The sequence below is a fragment of the Neopsephotus bourkii genome, unplaced genomic scaffold, assembly GCF_033783945.1.
Source record: "Neopsephotus bourkii isolate Nb327-2 ecotype Australia unplaced genomic scaffold, CSIRO-AGI_Nbou_v1 NB_1749, whole genome shotgun sequence".
NCBI lineage: Eukaryota > Metazoa > Chordata > Aves > Psittaciformes > Psittacidae > Neopsephotus > Neopsephotus bourkii.
The window spans coordinates 8,382,359-8,401,886 of record NW_026902223.1 but is presented as its reverse complement, the minus strand read 5'-3'; the positions used below and the strand labels follow the sequence as shown (position 1 = coordinate 8,401,886).

Below are 19,528 nucleotides of genomic sequence, written 5' to 3'. Positions count from 1 at the left end.
GCTTACATGGAATATTGAAGGAATTTTCGAGTATACATTTTATGTTTCCGTATTTCTGATACTTGTGCTGAAGTTGTGAAGATTATCTCCTCCTCATCCTTACCCCACCCCAGCACTAAAACTGTGGTTGCTCATTGTTATGTGCTGGGGTTTTTTACTGGGCAGTAAGAAATCCAGTGAAAGAATGACTAAAGCTATGTCCAATTACTCCCACATTTTACTGAAGTTGAAGTAAGTTTGGTCTGAAAAGCGTTAAGCTATATTTTCAGGTATGGAGTAGCCTTGTGTCAAGGTTTAGAGTTACAATTAGACACACTCTGGTCAGATTTGTTGTTATTTCAAATCTTTGTGCCCTACATTGGATGCCAGAAGAACTGCTGTGGTTTAAGCCTAGCTGGTAACTCTGAACCACGCAGCCACTCACTCACTCTCCTTTTTTTTCCCCCTGCTTCCAGAGGGATGGGGAGGAGAATCGAAAGAACATAAATCCCATGGGTTGAGATAATAACAGTCCAGTAAGGTATAACACAAACCCGCTACTGCTACCACCAGTAATAAGGGGAGAGAATACAATTGCTCACCACCTACCCACTGATACCCACCTGGACCCGAGCAGTGATCTGGGCCTTCTGGGTACCTCCCCCCAGTTTCTGTGGGAGGAATGCTGTGCTGTGGTTTGGAATACCCCTTTGGGTACTTTGGGTCAGGTGTCCTGTCTCTGCTTCCTCCTGGCTTCCCTCCTCACCAGCAGAGCATGAGACTGAAAAGTCCTTGTTTGGAACAAACATTACTTAGCAACAACTAAAAACACCAGTGTTATCAGCATTGTTCTCAGGCGAAAGTGGAAAACAGCACTGCACCAGCTACTAAGAAGGAGAAAAATGGCTGCTACAGCTGAACCCAGGACACCTTGTAAAACAGAACAGGTGACTAAAGTTTAAATCTGTCTCTGTATCAAAACAGATGGTGGTGGTCACTTACAGGGATTTTTATTTAATCTTCACCAAAAGGGTGTCTGTAGCTGCCCTCTGCATGCATTTGAGCAGTGTTGTCAGTAGCAGTCGTTAACTGAAATGTTCAGGAAACATTTTTATTAGCAAAACAGCGGAGACCTCTTTCAGACTAAAGCAGTATAAGCAAAGAAATGAGTTGTTACTGAAGATACTAAAAAACCCTAAACCACAAAACCCAACCCAGAAATTGGTCCATTTAACTTTCTTGCTGAAATGCATGTGCAGTTTTTTGGCATAGATTCTGTTCCTAATTTAGTACATGGAGCATGTTTCAGAAATAGGTCGGCTGTTAAATTCGGACGTGGTCCATACTGAGAAGTAAGACTGAGAGAAAAGGAAGGTCATTGTCAATTCTTTCTCTTTTTCCTGATCCTTGGGTGTGCATTGTAGGAAAAAAGAATCACTGTGGTGCATGTGGCAAGAGATGTCACAAAAATCAAATGCTGCCTTTGTTCTATAAACACTTTTGGATTGATTTGAAGAAATGCTTTAAAGCTACTCCACAGCTGAGTGTTCCAATTCTTACATCACTTTTCTCTGGAAAAATATAATAAGCATAAATGATCACTTCTGTTTATGGTCTGTATCTTGCATTCATAGCTGTGTTTCTTAGGCATGCTGTTGTTTCCTGTCTTTATAAAACTAGATCTACCTAGAATCACCTTAATCTTAGAAAATGTTGTGGGTTTCTTTGTTCGGTATTGTGTTGGTGGGAAGTTCTTTTCATCATGTGGAAGAGGTGTGAATATAGTTGTGGATTTAATGCTGGGTGCAGTCTAACAGCTTAAGAGAAGATAGAGTTGTTGAATTGTATTTTTATAGAGAGAAATTTGTTTGTTCAGTCTGTTTATTTACTAAGAAGTTGTAAACAGTCTGTTTAACTGGGTTAAGTTCTAAATGCTATATACAGAGACGCAGAACGAAAAATACCCCAAAGTGCATTCATTGTGTTTTGTTTTCCAAATTTTTAGACAATTGCATATTGTTAATTTATCATTAATCTTTACATTTGGGCATGTAGTCTTCAGTAGAATAGGAAGAAGGGCTGTTAAATTCAGCTCTGAGAAAAGCTACTTGAATGTAGTGTTAAAACGGCAATATACTCCTTAAATGACCAGAATTAGGATTGATAGTTACTTAATAAGTAAGAGAAATCAAATCTTCCAGGTAGACCACTCTGTGAAACTGGATAGACCTCAAACTGGTCAAAATGTGTGCTCCCAACTACATGTGACTTGTTTATTTGCTGAAACTGTTCTTTGACATCATAAAACAGTCTTCAAAATAGGACTTGTTTTAGGGATAGTTGCAAGATCAGGGTGACCTTCAAGAAATTTAGAGGCAACACATAAACTGCCCGTGTTATAAAGAATTACATTTGCTTGTATTTCTTTCCCAATTTTCAAATTGCTTACTTGGGGGTCTTTTTCTGGCCACATTGCTCTTTCTGTATGAGCTATAAAACAAAGATGGTTACAGGTGATTTACTGAACAGGTGATTTTTGCATTAGGTGGGGTGATAGGTGCAAGTTATGCAGAAAATCTGACATTCTGTAAAAAGTGGCTTATATATTTGTGTTTTATTTTTCAGCTGTACTTTCAGGTTTCCCAGCACAAACATCAAGATAACATTCACAGCTCTGTCCAATGAAAAGAGAGAAAAACAGGAGGCCCCGGAGTCCCCAGTGAAGCCTGTGCAACCCCAGATCTCTCCCTTAACAATAAACATTCCAGACAACATGGCTCACCTGATAAGCCCTCTCCCTTCTCCCACAGGAACTATCAGGTATTTAAACCCTGCACGTTGGATATGGGGCAATGTATGGTTAGCAATATGAGGCAGCTTTCTAATTAAAGTATTTTGTGTTTGTGGTAAAAGTTTAGTTGAAGCTCAGCATTACCTGCCTTGGAGACAACCGCCATTCTGCTAAGTAATAAGATAATTACATGAGCAGCCTTTATTATTCAATTGTAATAGGTTAAATGTGTAACAGTTGGCTCAGGAGCCTGGCATTCTTAGTACAGCAAAGGAGGGTATCTTTGTCTTGCGTTCCAAATGATTTGGATTGCTTTTTATTCTTGCATGCTTATGGCACGACTTTAAATGAGATAAGTGTGAATAATACCATCTTAACACATTCTGGTTAGTCACTGTCCCCTGAAGTTGATAATCAGAAAAAAGGTGAATTTTTTGGTTATTTCATGGTTTGAGCCCAGGTGGCAACTAAGTACCAGCCAGCCGCTTGCTCTCTAATACACCTTCCCAGTGGGATGGGGAAAAGAGCTGGAAAAAGTAAAATATAAAATATAAAAATACAACAACAGTTACAGTAATGGTAGGGGGGCGAGAGAGGAAGGAATAAACTCACCCCCTGAAAAAAACGCAAGTGATGCACAGTTACAGTTGCTGACTCATGGCCAGCTTATCCCCAAGCAGTGATTGGCCTCTCCTGGCTGACTCTCCTCAGTTTATATTCTGGGGGTGACGTTCTGTGGTGTGGAATATCCCTTTGGGTAGTTTGGGTCAGTTGCCATGGCTGTGTGTCCCCCTGGCTTCTTGTGCCTGTCCTCGCTGGCAGAGCATGAGAGACTGAAAAGTCCTTGATCGGGGTAAGCACAACTGAGCAACAACTAAAACCTAAAACTTCAGTATGTTATCAGCATTATTCTCATACTAAAATCCAAACCACAACACTGCACCAACTGCTAGGAAGAAAAACAACTGTTACAGCTGAAATCAAGCCAGGTTATCATTAGTGTAAAACAGACTGATCCCTTACTCCAGAAGTTTGTGATTAAGTATTGCTGGAAGTAAACAGACATTTTACTTAAAATACAATGTAAGAAATGAAGCTTAGTGTAGGGAAGTGTGCAGGGGAGGTTCCTGTACGTTTTTAACTTGCTGTGCTGCTTAATTTGGTAATTGTAACTGTTGTCTGACTTGTTCTTTGGGACCAGACCCGACTGACCATAAGCAAGCTGTCCTCCCAGACTGGTAAAATCAGTTTAGATACAAATTTTAAAATCCATAGAAAGTTCAGAAGCACAAATTTCATGTAAAGGCACTGAAAGTTGTGTTTCAAAGTCACGTGCTGTTGAAAGCTTTTTTCTTCCCCCCTCACTTCCTGTATCTCCACTTGAGTGAAGGACTGTTAATGCTTGATTTTTCAAACTGTAGATCTTGTTAATGAAATTTGAATATAAGGATAATTGACTTCTTTCATGCTTGCCAAGAGCTTGATCTCAATATTGTAGTGTTTAATGAGATCTGTATAAATGGTGGAAGTAGAGAGAAAAGTGATCTGGACTCAACTGTATAACAGGTTTGCTTTCTTATTAAATTCAGGAAAAACACATCTTGTCCAAGGAATGACAGAGCAGCTTACACATATTTCAGATAATACTCATATACCACTACAGTCTTTGCCTCACTATGAATTTTGTACTTCTCTTTAGGGCTTTCATGCACCTGTTGAATATAGTTTATTACAAAGAAAACCCAACCCCCAAACAACAGTTTTGAGTCTATTTTGAGGGCAAAGCTTGACAGTTTCTCTTCAAATCCCCGTTTTGTAGAAGACTTGTAAACGTGCTTTGATTATACCATATGTGTTGCTTTGTCAATACATGCTAAAGGGAGCACAGTAGGGGGATGTTGTCGGTTGATACATGAAAACAGCAGTGACCTATATTTAAAAAGTGAATTAGTGGCACATTTTGGCTTTAATGAAAGATTCTTCCATGCAACATTTAAAAAACCCAGACTCCCTTCTATAGTATATCATTAATAACGAATTGTTGGTGGATTTCTCCTGATGAGAAACTTGAAGGGAATTTTTTTTCTATATATTGCCCCATTTACAGTGCCTCCCTTGTTTCAATGCCTAAAAATGAAGGTAGCAAAAAACCTGAGAGGCCAGGCAGACAAACCAAGCTCAACAGATGTAAATATGTTAAAGCTTTATCCTGTAACTCTAAATAACACTTTCTGGCTAAATTTGTTATTTGATGTTTTGAACCATGGATTGGAGTTAGGTTAAAGAGTGCCTTTGGCAATAAGGCTGGTTCTGGGGCCACAGCAGGCTTTGTCATTCTGGTTTTTAGTTAACTTCTTTTGGAGTTTCTGAGGACTGTGTTGAAATCAGTTACAATATGAACTGCTGGGAAGTAAGTATGTGTCCTCATGGAGAGCTGCCAGAGGTTTTTTTTGGAGGGGAAGAGGACAGACCTCATCCACCAACTCTCTCTTTCCTGTTGGCTAAATGGAAATTCTGGAAGAAAACAGGCTTTGTGCGGTGGTGGTTCCCGTGACTCTACAAGGCAGGGGACAACCGTGAGAAAGATGTTACAGTAGGATAAGAGACAATTTATCTTTATTTTTCTGTGATAGCCAAAAGGGAGGTATCAAGAAATGCTGCTTTCGTTTGTTTGGCACTATCGTTCACTTCGTAGCAGTGTAACTGCTCTGTTTTCCTAATACTGTGTTAAATTAGTCAGTGTTGTTGCATCCCATTTATAGTGAAGTTTCTGATGTTTATACATATATATGTGTGTGTACGTGAATATACTTGTAAACACTTAATGTTGGGTTAGATTTAAGTAAGAATCAAAACTTTTTTTCCTAACTGCTTGCTATATTTTCTCAAATGTTCAAAAATACTGCACAGGAGAGATGATCTTTTCTGTGCAGACTGAATACAAGCATATGGCAGAAATTTCATGCAAGATGCATTTCTTATTTCAAATGAATGTCTTAAAATTTGTGGTTGCCTGTTTAGTTACAGTGGACTTTTCTGTTGGCAAATCCCATCCAAATCACAGCACAACCTAATAAATCAGTTAATCTTTTTCCCTTTGAGGAGGAAAACCTGAGCTACATTTGACAGATTTCTCCTGCAGTGATTTCAATTCCCATGGATGAGTTAGAAAGGCTTGGAAGATGGGGTTTATAATGGAGATACTGACAGACCCTTAACTGTAGCCTAGGTGCTCTGGCAGTGGGCTTTTCCACAGTAAAAGCTTTTTGATCAGATATAATGTGGTGATATACTGTATAACAAAATAGTAGGATCTTCTTTTTATGCTCTACAGTGCTGCAAATTCCTGCCCATCTAGCCCCCGTGGTGCAGGCTCTTCAGGGTACAAAATGAGTCGTGTAATACCATCTGACCTACATTTAATGGCTGATAATTCACAGTCAGAGAATGACAAGGAAGCATCGGGTGGAGATAGCCCAAAGGTAAACACGATTTGAAATCAATCCCATAAATTACATTGTGAGTGAATGTAAGACTTCAGAAATTTTGTTTGCTAAAGTAGATGCAGTGTGTCATCATTTAATATTGCAGACTTTAAAAACAATTGGTAGATCTTTGTGATTAGAGACAGATTTGTTTATGTATCTATTTATTGATTTCCCTCTCTTCCGCTTTGGGGGAGGGCGTGTATGTATTTTATCCATGGGTCTGTAGGCTGTTGAAAATTCTTTGCTGTTGAAGATCTTTTACTGTGGTATGTGTCTCCAAATTTTTGATGTTATTTTTTTTTTTGCTTCTTTATCGGAAGAGCAAAATCGTCGTAGTTTCTTTTCTGCTTTAAGGTTCTGACCATTCGAAAATGCCTTAATTGTATTTTGTAACTTTTGATTTAGAAAGGGGGGGATATATTTTCAAAGTTTATTGATGCAGACTTTTCTTTTTGTTGCGCAGGATGACTCTAAGCCACCTTACTCCTATGCACAGTTAATAGTACAAGCAATTACAATGGCACCTGATAAGCAGCTTACACTAAATGGAATTTATACGCACATAACTAAAAACTATCCGTACTACAGGACAGCAGACAAGGGCTGGCAGGTAAATTTGCTTTCTCGAATTTCTGTGAGTAGTACTGGCAGCTGTAAATGCTCATAAGCAGTCAGTTGGTGAGCCCAACACCCCTTCATAAATAGAATCTGTCAAATGAGTGTGGTGTCTCTTCCCTGATGCAGGTTCTCCATCCACATAGCCAGTTTACATGATTTGGTATTTGAAATGTTACTTTACTCGTGGAATGGTATCTGTAAACCTCTAGGAGCGATGAATACAGACTTTAGGGGAAGAAAAGTCCAGTTGGCACTGGGGATTTGAAACTACGTATGCTATCTAGGAATGTAGCTATATTCTGTAACTTACAATTGTGTAAACATCAGAATTATTATCTTGAGATAAAATTAAGATATTAAATGTTACAAGTTCAGTTTTATTTGAAAGCCATGATCTTAACCATGCACTGCAGTGAAGGAACAAGCATGTATTATCTGTCCTCATCTTGCACTATTGTGTGCCCTGTTTTGTTTGTGCCACACAGGCTGTTTGTGAACTTAATCTGCATGGAGTTACACCAGGTCTTTCCATTCTGCAGAATTAATTTCTGCTTTCTTTTCATTTTTCAAAGAGACCAACCTCAGCATTTGCCAGGATGACTAACAGAGTATGAATCAGTCTGGCACAGACTTCCCAGATACACATAAGGGTTCGGTGCCTTTGCTGCCGTTTTTAGTTTCAGCGAAGGACAGAAGAGCACAAGTATCAGGACTGGCCCGTTTGCCCATGTAACATTCAGACTGCGCTGTCAGTCATGGGGTATCAGTTTCACTGTGTTGCTGCTTAGTTCAGTCATGATCTGCAACAGAGAGGCATGCTCTGAAGTTATTTTCAGGGAAGTAAAATTTGGAGAGACTGGGGGAGGGGAAGAGTGCTGCACAAGTAGAAGACTAGAGAATACATGCCTGCTCAGGAGAGGAATAGGTTTTTAATCTATTAATCAGGTACATATTTGTCATAGGGCCTAGGTGAAAGTTGAATCTCTGTTAGAGGAATTCCAAAGTTAGTGGAGAATGTAACTGTTCCCAGCTTTTTGCTAATGGTTTCAGTAGTAAAAGGACATAGCTATTGTGGCTACGAAGTGTCTTCTGTTTCCCTTTCACACGTAAACCATGCAGAATCCTGGCTGCAGTCATACTAACAGATTTGTTTTAGCAAGAAGATTCTGTTTATAAAACGTTCATGTGTTTTTTGCTTCCTGTTCTGAAATACCTGGAGTATCTGTGTGCGTAGTGCTCCTTGATGTAAGCATTGTAGGATCAAACATGCACATACATTATAATGCATGGTTAAAGAGTTCTGCCTTAGAAAAGTGTATGTGTTTAGATGTATCATACTTCATAAAACCAAGGTGATAGACACAGCAAACATGGCATGTTATAAAATAGTAAATAAATACCTATTTGTAAAGGCAGTTGGAAAAACTGAAAATCCGATGCTTTTCAGTCACTTGTCATACAGAGCACTGCCCTAACACCCACAGGCGTACCTCATGCAGGAGTAGCTTTGCTACCTTTTATCCATCAGGTGTTAGATTACGGTGAGTTATAGATGTTCTAAATAATATCTGAGGGTATACATGTGTTTATTATTCAAAACAAAAAGTACATACATGTGTATAGTCTCAAAATCCTATACTTTAGTAAATTACTGAGGTATTTATAGCCTTTAATATGTAGAGGTCTCATTTTGTTTGGCACTTGAAGGCTCCTCTTTGTGAACTTATTTTAGCAGGTACTTTTGTATCTACTATTTCATTCTCGCATATGGAGAAGTAAATACAATTTATAAACATGTTCTTGGCATCTTTCTAGTTCTGTTTCAGTTTTTGGCAGGGTAAGCCATTTCTGGTTTCATCAGTTTGCATTTAAGAAACCATACATGGTTATCATTGCTTTAAGTTTTCCAGACTTGCCATCAGGGTCATGGACTCAGACGTTTGAGCAAGATTTGCATTTGATTTTGCAAATTTTCAAGAGCTTTTGTTAACTTAAAGCTTCTTCTCTGTGTTCCCCTCAAGTGTTTCAGTATGTATGCTTATTGTTACTTCCTTTTTGTTCAGTGATAATGTTTAGAGAGATTTTGGGGTTTATGTATCTTATGTATAAAAGAGAATTTATGTGTGCAAAGCTAAGCATAGATACAGCTACTTCAGGGTGTTAGAAGTTTTCTGCATCTCTCTGATCAAAGAGTTGTGTGCTACAGCAAAGTGAAGTAATGTGCAAACTGGAGTGCAGTGACAAAGATCTCAATAAGAGCTGTTCTAGGACCTCCTGCCATTTGTTGTTTTTCTAGACACACTAAATCCTTGGCTCCTCTGGTGAGACAGACTGGACTGTGGGTGAACTCCCAACAATCTAGCTGCATTTGGAACTTGTCTTTAACCTTTTATTTCTGTGTTGTGGAGCAGTAAGATGATCATGGAAGATCAGAATCAGTGTATGCTGTATTTTACTGGCCCTCCTAGAATGAACTGACATTGACACCTGGGGAAGGGTGGTGTATGAAGACTGACACTTTTTTCATGCTGCATTATGCACAAGTATTTGTAGTGGTCTAACAGCTCATCGCAATCACTGTGTTTCTCATCCGAGAATTAAATGGGATTCCTGTATTGCCTCATTAGCATACTGGGGTTTTAACTGTTGGGAAAGGTTTGAAAAATGCAAGAGTCCTTTCAGATTTATGGCACTGCCTTTGTAGTGCTCTGAGTTCTGTTGAATTAAGAGCTGAACCCCGAGTCTCCTGTAGTACAGACTGCTGCAGTAGGCCACATTCTGACTTGGAAAAGTTATATGAATTCTACATATTTTTTTATGTTCCATAGAATTCAATACGTCACAATCTCTCTCTGAATCGTTATTTCATCAAAGTACCACGTTCCCAGGAAGAACCAGGCAAAGGCTCATTCTGGAGGATAGACCCTGCCTCTGAAAGCAAATTAATAGAGCAGGCTTTTAGGAAAAGGCGGCCTAGGGGAGTACCTTGCTTTAGAACCCCTCTGGGACCACTCTCTTCTAGGTAAGGAAAAACAGATGAACAAAAAGACTATGGCTGTTGTTTAATCTTCAGGCTGATACAGACTTGATAGTTTTGGATACAGTCACAAGTTTAGTAATTTAATTTTAAGCAGACTCAGTGTTTGAATTCTGTATGACTAGGAGGCTGCCTCATACACTAGGCTTGTTTTTATTGCTTACTTTTTTGTGTTAAGTGACTCGGTTTGCATAACTGTCAGATTGTTAATGTAAGCAAACCTTGCTGTACGTTTGGTTTTTGACAGAATTCCTAGTTCTAATTTCTAACTGCCATCTACTGCATTTTAAAACTGTTTACAAAGAAAATTACCAAATACTGGCTAACATGTTACTGAACTTAGAGATGACAATTATGTGTTTAGATTGATAACGTTTGAGCAGAATCATGATGGGGAAATAGTTGGGTTTAAATTATTCCCTCTGTAAAGTTACAGCCTTTCTGCTAGTGCAGATCTTGTATTACTTGCCCTTAGACTGAGATTTGCTTATCGCTCTTCTCCATCAGAAGAAACGTTCGTGTTTCACACATTGTTGAGTCTTCCTAAGAAGGCATCCAGCCACTTCTTCTCCGTTAACTGTACCTGAAGTTTGCTTTTAAATTCTGTCCCTGCTTAACAGAGGCTTTATAAATGTTCATCAAAAGTGCTTTGGGTTGTAACTGTACTTGCCAGAAGGCAGAGGTGCCCTCCTGTGGCCAGTGTGTGTTATGGTCTCTTTAGAGGAAGGTCACTGTCTTTCACAGTTCAGAAGTTAAAACACATCAGCTGCTGCTTTCATTTTTAAATACAGAAGTGCCCCAGCTTCTCCTAATCATTCTGGAGTGTTGTCTGCACACTCTAGTGGAGTCCAGACCCCCGAGAGTCTGTCCAGGGAAGGATCTCCAGTCCCAATGGAACCTGAGCCTAGCGCTATCCAGCCAAAACTAGCGGTAATACAAGAAGCACGATTTGCACAGAGCGCCCCAGGTGAGGAACCCTTAAATAAGTGTTGGGCGTTGGAGGTGGGAGAGGGCTAATACATAAATACTACCAAGGCTTCACATGTACACCAAAAAAGAGTAGATATTAAATCTCTTCACATTTAGAGCAAGTCCTCGAGAAACACATAGACATACTAGGAAAATTCTGTTTGCATACATAAAACTGTTAACCTGTATGCTGTTCCAGCACCCTTGACCACTTTGTTACTAAGCAGAGATTGTGCTTCTGGCCTGTGCAGGACTGTACTGTCTTGGAACAGTTGTCGCTTCCTTTCAAAACATATTCTTTCTGGTTTAGAAAAAAAAAACCCAACAAACAAACAAAAACTTTGTTACATGGGTTAAGAAATAAGCATATGTACTGCATGCATATGTGGTCATGTCACCCTTTCAAAGGTGGGGATAAAAGGAGTTGAAAGTATAAAGAAACTTGGGTGATAAGAAAATTGCCATTAAAAAACAAAAAACCATAACAAAAAACAGACTCACTGTGAGGCATGATGGCATAAGGATGTATCTGTTTAATTGCCTTAGTATATACTCTTGCCATCCATCAATTTTCTTGGTGCTGTTGTGGTACTACAGAAGTATCAGTGACCATTCTGTGGTGAAGGCAAACAGGGTCGTAAGCAGGGACACCAGCCTTTCCCCAGCCTAGGAAGCTGAGAGTTTTACCAGTGCAGACATACTCCACACAACACCTGAAGCACCTGTTTCCACCTAGGGAAGGCAATTTTGCTAAACAAGTATTAAACATAGCTTTGGTAGTACAGCTGTATTTGGGGAGAGGTGGGAGCTTTTGCTCAAACAGGGTGTTGCTGAGTGAATGCAGCACTTAAATGTGAGGCTTGGAATAGCCAGGTGTTATAATCTTCATTGTCCAGTTACATCTTTTGGATCATTTGGGCTTTTAATGAAGGGGGTTGTTAATCCTCTGAGGCTTTAGTTTAAAAGAATGACTGGCTTAAAAGCAGTGATTAAAATCAGCAGCCTAAATTTCCTCTCTTTCTTGGCAGGATCACCTCTTTCTAGCCAACCAGTTTTAATTACTGTACAACGGCAGCTACCACAAACTATTAAACCCGTCACCTACACTGTTGCAACTCCTGTGACAACATCAACATCCCAGCAGCCTGTAGTTCAGACAGTTCATGTTGTCCACCAGATACCAGCTGTGTCTGTCACAAATGTGACTGGATTAGCACCAGCAAACACTTACACTGTAGCTGGACAGGCAGTAGTCACGCAAGCTGCGATGGTAACCCAACCCAAGGTAGAACCTCAAGAGAATGGAGACCACAAGGAGGTAAAAGGTAAGAAGCTGTGGGGTTAGTTGTTTTGCTGGCTGTTAATACTGAGGAATGATTATCTGAAACTTCCTTCCAGATAAACACTTGAAACATTTAGCTAAAACTGATGATTTTGCATTGTAATTTCTCAGATACGTTGAGCTTGTAATAAAATATTTTTTCACTGAAGGCTGAGTAAAACCAAATGGTTCTTTAACTCTTTCTTGTTTTTAACAAAGTTTTGTCTTCTGTTTTTCAGTTAAAGTGGAGCCTATACCTGCTATTACCCATGCTACAATTGGAGCTGCTAGTCGTATCATTCAGACATCTCAGACAACCCCCTTACAGACAGTTACTATAGTGCAACAGGCACCTCTAGGTCAACACCAGCTACCAATAAAAACTGTAACGCAGAACGGAACGCACATAGTACCCATCACCACTGCGATACAAGGACAGAGCAATGCTGGTATGTATGCTGTGGAGATGCTCTATTGCTTTGTCTGTGTTAAAAACAATTCAGCACTGGTCATGTGTAGTTCTGTTCTCATGTCTTAAGTTTTAAAAATATATAGATTACAGCCTTGTAGGGGATTGTTCCCTCCCTTACAGTAAGAACTAGCGATTCTTTTCATTGATGGTTACTTGAACAGCTATTTATTCTCTTTGTGGTCATTAAAGGGATGTACTTGGTGACAACCTGTTCTCCCTTGTCATTAAACCCAGGATATAAGTAAGTTTTAAAAGAAGTTCCTGTAAAACAGTGCTATTAAAATGATAACTGCTCCCAGATGATTTGTTAAGAACCAAACCAATAGGAAAACCAGATAGAACTTGCTCGTGGGCCGGCTTTTTGAACTGTTACTTTTTACTCTCTTTTTGTTGAACCTGCACTAGAAATGACAAAAAGTTCAGTGGGATTTAGAGATTCCTCTTGTCAGAATTCACCTTTCCCCTCACGGGCTCCATGGTCTGAGGGGGTAACAGTACCTCTTCATAATTTTCATGCAGTCACACTTGTTCACAGGGCTTTCAGTTTTGTTTTACTTTGCAGAGTGTGCAGCTTATTCTAACAGCTTCACTTTGCGATGTTATCTGGTACTAATAGGAGCTTTTTTATCATAAAATATATTTACAGAAATAGTGTTAGGCTACCTCATATCAACTTTCTACCTGCATTTCTGCTCTAAAGTCTTTCTAATGGAGTAAATTATCTGCTTTATTTCCTTTTTCTTCTTCCATTGCTGACATTTATAGGTCAGTGTTCTGTCTGCTTCCACTTCATTTCCAGCTTAAGTAAAGCAGAAGCAGTTGCTGTCAGACTTCACAGGCTTTTCTTTGTCAGAAGGGATGTATGACTTGAGCCAGTAGTCATGTGAAATAGATAGAAAAGTTATTTTTAAAAGCAGGATTTTTTTTCCTGGACTCTGAAATTTCAACTGATTTCAGCATGTTTTCCTTGGTAGAGAAGCCCAGTGCCTTCTAGGCCTGTCTAAGAAATGTGGCCTACCATAGGGGTAGAATTGTGGTGCTTTTCTGTAGTAAAAAGGTGATTTCAGATATTATTCTCAGCAAAACAATCTGGCAGTGCTTTACTAACTGTTAGTTTAACATAAAGCTGTGAAGTTCAAAGTAAATTCAGTTTTCTTACTGTAGAAGAAAATGATGTAACTAGATATTCTTTGTTTCATCTTTCAGTATAGATATCAAACCTCATTGTTCTTTTGTGCATCTCGTTACTTCCACATATGGGTTATGGCAGCAGCCAGCAATCACTTTCTACTAAACAGACCCTGGAGTGAATCAGTGCATTTATTAATAAATGTTTGAAGATGAGGGTTAACTTTCTGTTTTTGTTTAAGCAACAGTAAATTTGCAGTAAGGCATTTTATTCAGAAGCAACTATCTCTAAGGTACCTATGCCAGAATTATACAAGGAGTAGCTTTTCTCATAGAAGCTGAATGACTATTGAGATACAAGAACCATTATTTTGTTACTTTACAAGTTAACTTGTTTTACAGTTGGAGTAAAGCTTTTTGCATCAGGTAAATATTTTCTCAAGTCTACTGGTAAAACTAAGTACAAACCAGTGTGGTTACATGCAGAGGTGATATTGCAGGTATGCTAGGATAACTTACTACAACAAATACAGCAAATATAGAAGTTCCTTATGGACTTCGTGTTTTAGGACAATACTGTAATAAAGGCAGCAGAGCTGAGGAAAGGGAGTGTGGCTGTAAAAAGGAGGTCGCTTGATAATGGTTAGATAACTTTTCATGGAGTGCAGTGAACAAATATATCATTAGTATTTTGCATTATTTGCAAAGACATCTGAATTGTTGATTTAAGAAAGGGTTGATATTGAGGAGCAGACTGCTGACAAGTAGAGAGAGGGAATTTTTGGATGTCTTGGAAGGGTTAAAGGACTGGTCTTGCCCATTAATAGTGACCTACACTATCTTACCATGGAACGAGAAAGATGAAAATCTTGTATAGGGTGTTTGAAATACATACACCTGTTGATCTAAGTTAGTTGTCTCTTGAATCTAATCAAATGGGTCATTTCGTAACACTAATACGTTTTGAAGCGCTGCCTTTTTCCTTACACGGTAGGTCAGGGCCTCATTATCTGTCAGAGAGGAATCACTGCTTGAGTCACACCTCTGGGTGATGTGTCTTGTGTAGCTTGTGTTAAATAACTGATGGCCACAGATGGCTATGTCACAGTGGTGCACTCGTTCAGGCTAGGTAATGAGTTCTGCAGTGATCTGCAGACTCAGCCAGAACCTAAGAAAAGGGGATCTTGACTTCCCAGTTGTGTTACAAATTACAGGGTAGCTGTGGCTATACAGTGTAGCTTTCAGCCATTTAACCCCTTTGTGTCTTCAGCTGCCCATAGACAAAAGAGCCATATCCCCATTCTCCTACCTTTGTCCAAATCTGTGTGAATGCGATTTGGGCCAATGTCCTTCAGGTTTGTACAAAGATCAAACAATTGGACCCGAATCTCAGCTGGGATTGCAAATGCCCCACGTGGCACCAATAAAGGAATTCATGGTTGTACTGAAAATACAGGTTTCTTTCAGCATCTTCTGTTTGATGGGGATTAGTGTGCTGAAGTTCTTCATTGTGTTTTCACAGCTGCTGCAAGTCCTTTGCATATGTTGGCGACCCATGCATCTGCCTCGGCCTCCCTCCCAACCAAGCGTCAGAATGGAGACCAGTCGGAACAGCAGGAACTCAAGCGTATCAAAACAGAAGATGGAGAGAGCATAGTCATAGCTGTTAACGTGGACACCCCACCTGTGGCAGTGAGTGATAAAGGCAGCCAGAACTAGAAACTTAGGGGAGTTTTCTTTTTTATGTTCTTTTTTTTCTTTTCTTTTTTCTTTTTTTTTCTTTTTTTTTTAAGAAAAAAAAAACAAAAACAAAACTCCGTGGTGCCAAAAGGAGACACTTAAATATAACACCTAAAATGTTGGAACATGTTCTCACGCAGTGGGGAAAGGGGCCCTGTGATCAGACTTCAACTTTCAGCACTGAAAAAAAAACCCAACACAGGTGGCCTTAAAACTTGGTAATTTAAAGTCAAACTGCAAACCATCTTGTTCCAGAGGCTGTGACCCCCGCTCCTCCCTGCCCCTACCGAACTGTGCACACTGAGAAATACAGTGTTGGGGAGGGCTGCAGCTTTAAAAAAATCTTTATCAGATTATTTTAAGGACTGAGTATCTCAGTGTAACGGCAGCATGATAAGCGCTTAGTGTGAACTGGTTTCAAACGATTGTATATTCCTCAAAGGGAACAGAGGCAAGGAGCCATTTCCTACATCTTGGCAGCTAGCCTTTCATAATGACCTACCCGATGCAGTTGTTGGTAGATATGCAGTATTTTGTTGTTCACATGTGGAATTAGAAATTTTTGAGGTGTATTTTCATTTCTTTGCAAAACAATGGGGTCTTTGACATTTCAAATCACTCCATTTCTACTCCGGAAACTTTGGAATCACACAATACTTTTCATGTGAAATTTTGTTTGGTAAAAACTGAATGTAGGGTTTTTTTAACCAACGGAATGATTTACTTTTGTCTGTCCTGTTCAAGTTCAGATAAAGCTACTTTATTACATCTGCAAATTTTCATATTTTAGCAGTTGCCTGATAAATTTAATCAAATTTTATTACCATGTGTAGTGATCAAATGCTTCTTTGGGCTTGCATGTAACTGATTAGAAATTACGATGTAAATGAGCCGTTAACTGACGTAAAGAACTGCTATGAATTTGACCAGAGCTGCACTTACCTGTTTCTCTTTCTGCTACCTTTTGCTGTTTGTTACTTTGTGTTGACTTTGACTGTCCCTGGCATATTTTCCAGTCTAAAGTAAAACAAGAGTCTCGCTTAATATTGTGTATGTTTAAGATAACAGACTGTTCTTCATTTAGAAAGATGAAATTCTTTATCACAAGTCCTTTTAAAAAGAGTAAAAATTATCTTGTCAGAGGTATATTCGATATTTTTAAGCTTAAGCACCCATCAGTAGAACTTAATCTGACCAGTTTCTCCATAACACTTTTGATGTCCTACACTGACCCCTCAGGGTCTCCAGTGAGCGTAGCTGTTGTGGTTTTCTAACAGTGGCTACCATGTTATTCTACTATTTTATTTTTTTTTAAGTGTGTGTTCTGCAGTTGAACATTTAAAGCTGTATTGGCAATTTCTCACTTTAATCGTGGTAATAGATTCCACTTTACATTTCAAAATCAAATTGCAACGTGAGGCTGCTGTTCAGTCTTTAATTCACATTAACGTCTTATCTCCTCATGCAGTCAGGTGAGTGGAAGCTGCATCGCTGGCTTCAGTTGAATCTGATTTTTGTCATTTTCTGTACTAATGATGCATTATTTATATTTTCCTTTCCCTGTACGGAAGGAAAGATTGTGTTCTCATGCTGGACTGAACAGTTTGAAGTGGTTTATTTAGGCAGCTTTTGGGAACTATTTACCTGAAGACCAAATATGAGAAATCTGTACAAGTTTTGTGTTCATCCACAAAATGGAACTGTTACAATGTCTCTGCAGATAATACATATTAAAAAACTATGAAAAAAAAAACCAACTCTACACAAGCTGAATTTATAACAGGCATTGAAAAAAAAAGTATAACCTGGAAAAGAAACATTTCTGTAAAACTGCAACGTTTTCTTTAGAGGTTTTAAAAATAAAAAAGTAAAGTTTTAACATACTTTTTTTAAGAAAAAAAAAATCCAGTACTAGTAATTTAATTTGGTGTTGAATGAATTGACTAGAATGTGGTTTATTTTCAGAAGTGAGAATCTGTTCACAACTAGGGCTAGGTGAATAATAGTGTATAAGATTTTTTAAATAAAATTAAATTTTATTCAGCAAATTAAGTTGACATTACTGCACCAGTGTGTTTGAAGTATTTATGTGTATTTTGGGGCAATTAATCCAATTTATGTTGGCAGTACCACAGGAAAAGCCATCAGACCGAACAAGCCAAGGTGTCCTCACTGTCAGGTAATGATAGGCAACAACCTCGGGGCACAGGGGGAGGTGGGAATATGCTGTGGCCTGACTCTGAGTCCTGGTTTTGGCTAGGATGGAGTTAAGTTTCTTCCTAGTAGCTGGTAGAGTGCCAGGCTTTTGCTTTAGTCCAAGAATGATGTTGAATAATGTTACAGTGCGGTGGGGTTCAGCACAAGAATGTGTACTCTGTTCACGTGGATGAGCCCTTTGGGAAAGCTGCATGATGGGAGAAAACTGCTTATGCTCTTCCATAAGAATCACATCCACTGACACGTGCTGTGGGTGGTGCTAAGGATGCTTCTACAGGACCATCCCCAGTGCTTTTGATGAGTGCAGGGTTCTGTCCTGACTAAACTGAATCGTTAGGTCGTTAAGACAGACCTGTTCCCTAGTTTGTCAGTGTAGTGATGAGCTTCCCACCACCAGTCCAGCGGTGGTGACCACAGGATGGCAGAGGCAGAATGAGACTGGTTGCAGTGATGCTGGTGACCTTTCTTAAAGTAGTGTGAGTGTGCTGCTCGTCCTGGACACCTGCAGTCAACAGGATCTTTCTTTTGCGAATGGAAAATTTCTTCAGGTGATTCATGTACGTAGAGATTTGACCTCTCTCTAGGAACTGATACAGCCTTTGCAGTTACCTTTGGTGTTTTGTGATGCAAGGTATTGTTCCCTTTTGTGCTCCTTCTCAGCTGCATGTTTTGTGTTCTTTCTGTTAAGAGTCAGCTTTTGTGTCATCTTTAAAATGACTTTGAGACTCAGAATCATAATGTACGGAAGACCCAATGTTCATGGCTAGTGACAGAAGTGTTTGTCTCTCCACTACCAGCATGTTCTGTCCTTACACAGACCCCTCTCCCTGCCTGAGCCGCTTGTGTGTAGCTGGTTTGGGAGGGTGGCAGCGTGGCCAGTGGGCTGCATCTACCTTTGGACACCACAGTTCTGCCGTCTTGCTGGGTGCTGTAACAGCAGCTGAGGGTGTTGTACGACCTGGCATGGTGACACTGAGTCTGCAGAGCAGAGGGGGACTGCAGATGGGGTGATGTCAAAGGCTAGGTTCTCTGGGTCACTAGGGTTAGTCTCAGTTCTGAGCTGCTGCCACACCATGCTGTGGTGTGTTTACCCTGATGCCAGCAGCTGGTGTTGTGCCATTTTAAACTGTGCTGGTTCACGTAAGTACCTTGTGCCATGCTGACCCCAAAAGCCACAAACGCACTTCTGCTCCCTGAGCTACTTCCCCAGGCTCATGGCTGCTCAGAGGCAGCATGGGGCAGTGCTGCTTTTCTGGCTTTTAACATGTGGAGTCGTGTGGAAATGTTGGGGTTGAGAATGACTTAAATCCAAAAGTGGAATTCGATGTTTCAGCAGTCAATTTCAGCTCTATGGTTTGTGTCTTGGTTTAATTTCTGCCAAAAGATAAATTTTGATTGGTTGGTTGCCGTTAATACAGATTGGGTTGGGATTTATATAGTTGTGATTTTGTATATACATGTTTGCAAGGGATAAATATCTACATAGGGTATATTATATCTCATTTACACTAAACTGAGTGCTGCTTTCTAATAACCTGACTGACCCCCCTATACCTGATAGTTTTACATTCTGAGAATTCTGTTTTGGGCCTGGCCCAAAATGAGTTGAAAAAGGGAGTGGCTGCAGTTTGGAAGTACATGGGCTGCTTTTAGTCAGCAGGTTCTTCTTGATCGTATTTGTGGACTGGCAGATGAAAACAAGCTTTGCTCCTGCTTCTTTACTTTCCCAACTGTTAATCAATTAAGAACTATTTTTTCTATCAAAGAG

The 19,528-nt window shown here is 39.6% G+C and overlaps 1 protein-coding gene across 2 annotated transcripts in view; it reads left to right on the top strand.

Annotated features, from left to right (window-relative positions):
* The window catches only part of FOXK2 (forkhead box K2), a 71,083-nt gene extending 53,488 nt beyond the window's left edge, over positions 1-17,595 (top strand). For both annotated transcript variants that reach the window (XM_061377050.1, XM_061377051.1), the window contains 8 exons: positions 2,605-2,799; positions 6,105-6,252; positions 6,722-6,868; positions 9,705-9,898; positions 10,705-10,880; positions 11,911-12,207; positions 12,443-12,652; positions 15,326-17,595. In XM_061377050.1, coding sequence (XP_061233034.1) covers positions 2,605-2,799; positions 6,105-6,252; positions 6,722-6,868; positions 9,705-9,898; positions 10,705-10,880; positions 11,911-12,207; positions 12,443-12,652; positions 15,326-15,522 — 1,564 coding nt within the window. In that variant the 3' untranslated portion in view covers positions 15,523-17,595. The remainder of the gene's footprint in view (positions 1-2,604; positions 2,800-6,104; positions 6,253-6,721; positions 6,869-9,704; positions 9,899-10,704; positions 10,881-11,910; positions 12,208-12,442; positions 12,653-15,325) is intronic.
* Positions 17,596-19,528: the final 1,933 nt, after the last annotated feature.